This window comes from Myotis brandtii, unplaced genomic scaffold, assembly GCF_000412655.1.
Source record: "Myotis brandtii unplaced genomic scaffold, ASM41265v1 scaffold74, whole genome shotgun sequence".
In the NCBI taxonomy this organism is placed as follows: Eukaryota; Metazoa; Chordata; class Mammalia; order Chiroptera; family Vespertilionidae; genus Myotis; species Myotis brandtii.
Window position 1 is genome coordinate 4,402,081 of NW_005370944.1, and position 1,853 is coordinate 4,403,933.

Here is a 1,853-nt window from a genome sequence, read left to right on the forward strand (position 1 = left end):
CGCATGAATTTTGTGTACCAGGCCACTAGTTTATGTGATAAAAGAGTATGTCATTGCGAAGAATGAGGCAATATAGCGTAGTAGGTGCGATTTGCAATTTTGTCACTCACTAGGTGTGCATCCTTGGGAAAGGTACCTACTGGTTAAGCTTTCAGTTTTTCACCTGTAAAATGGTTATAATAGTTTGAAAGTAAGCTTGTTGTAATAATTGTAACAAGTAATCCTATACAAGCACTTAGTACTGTGCCTGGAGCAAGATAACAACTCAAGTTAAGTGGTGGCTTTTTTAAATAATATTGATGACTCATGAATATAAAAGAGTAACATTAAACCCTTTGTTACATAATGGTAAGAGGAAAGATTCAAAGTCGTATCTGTATCATGATTACAAGATGTGAAAATAGATATGCATATGGATAAATACTGGAAGGAAATTACCCCCAAAATGTAAACTAATATGTTTTAGAGTGATGGCATATCAGTGATTTTTTAAAAGTATTTTCGTTCTTGTTATGTTATCTATACATTAAATCCTAGCTAGAAGAAGGACAAGAATGAAGAGATAACCACTTTAAGAATTAGAAAACCTGAGTTGGAATCCTAGTTCCACTGCTTTGTAGCCATTTATTTTAGGAAATTATTTAATGTCTAGGTCTTATTATTTCTGTGTTCTAGGTGAGGAAAATATTTACCTTTCAGATAAAATTTAAATGTGAAATTAAAAATTAAGTATGATTAAATTTACATGTGAATATTAAATGAACTAAGGAATACTTACAATATTGCTTAAAATGGTTACAAATATTATCACTGGAACTGGCTGATTTCCATTTTGACCTTTATTTTATTTTATTTTTCTAAATAGACCTCAGAAAGCGAGGATGAGGTTCTGGGCCAAAGGGAAACAAGGGGAGAAGAAGACCACCAGAGTGAAACCTGCCACGCAGTCGGAGGTTTTACCGCTCTTGGCTGGCTCAGATATGATTCCAATGCATCAGTTTCCAGATGGTAAAAATGGACAAAGGGGGGGGGGGTTGTCTTTGTAATTCCTGTTTACTCTTTCTGAAAGTTTGCTATTTTTCTAATATCATAATGGCAATCCTGTTGCTACATTTTCTACTGAGATAGGACCAGGATTATGAAATCCTTCCTTAACTAAAAGATAATTATGTGGTACAAAATGGTGAAGCAACAACTACTTTAAGAATGGTTGAATCTTTGGTTAGCCTCATTTTTTTAAAGTATTAAAATTTAGTCCTCATACACTCACAAATATATATTATTAGTAAAAATAACAGCAGCTCATATTTGAGTGCTTACTATGTATAAAGCACTATACTAAGCATTTATGCATTAAATCAGTTGATCCTCACAACTTTTTGAGGTAATATGATTATTATTCCTAATTTATAGATGAGAAAACAGGCACAGAGAAGTTATTTGCTTATATACATATAGTAATTGGCAAAGCTGAAATTTGAATCTAGGCAGTCTAGCACCAGAGTCCACATTCTTAACCACCATGGTGCATATTAAGTAACTACCATATGTCAGTGCCTGGAACTTTATAATGGTAGCTGTTATTTTAACTTTTTGGACATCAATCATAACATATTTGAAAGTACCCAAGAGTTAGTTCATCTGTTGAGAACACTGGCTTTTTTAAATGATAGAATTACTAACTCTCTAAGGATTTCAGTAACCCCTCTATTAGATTACCCCATTCTTCCCTTTGCTTAAGCATGTTTTTTGGTTTTTTTATTTTTTCTAATAAATCTTTATTGTTCAGATTATTACAATTGTTCCTCTTTTTCCCCCATAGCTCCCCTCCACCCGGTTCCCACCCCACCCTC

General features: G+C 33.5%; 1 protein-coding gene across 10 annotated transcripts in view; it reads left to right on the plus strand.

Annotated features, from left to right (window-relative positions):
• Nucleotides 1-1,853, plus strand: part of MYO9A (myosin IXA) — a 423,504-nt gene that overhangs the window by 351,878 nt on the left and 69,773 nt on the right. For all 10 annotated transcript variants that reach the window (XM_014530413.1, XM_014530418.1, XM_014530420.1 and 7 more), the window contains one exon: nt 866-1,008. In XM_014530413.1, coding sequence (XP_014385899.1) covers nt 866-1,008 — 143 coding nt within the window. The remainder of the gene's footprint in view (nt 1-865; nt 1,009-1,853) is intronic.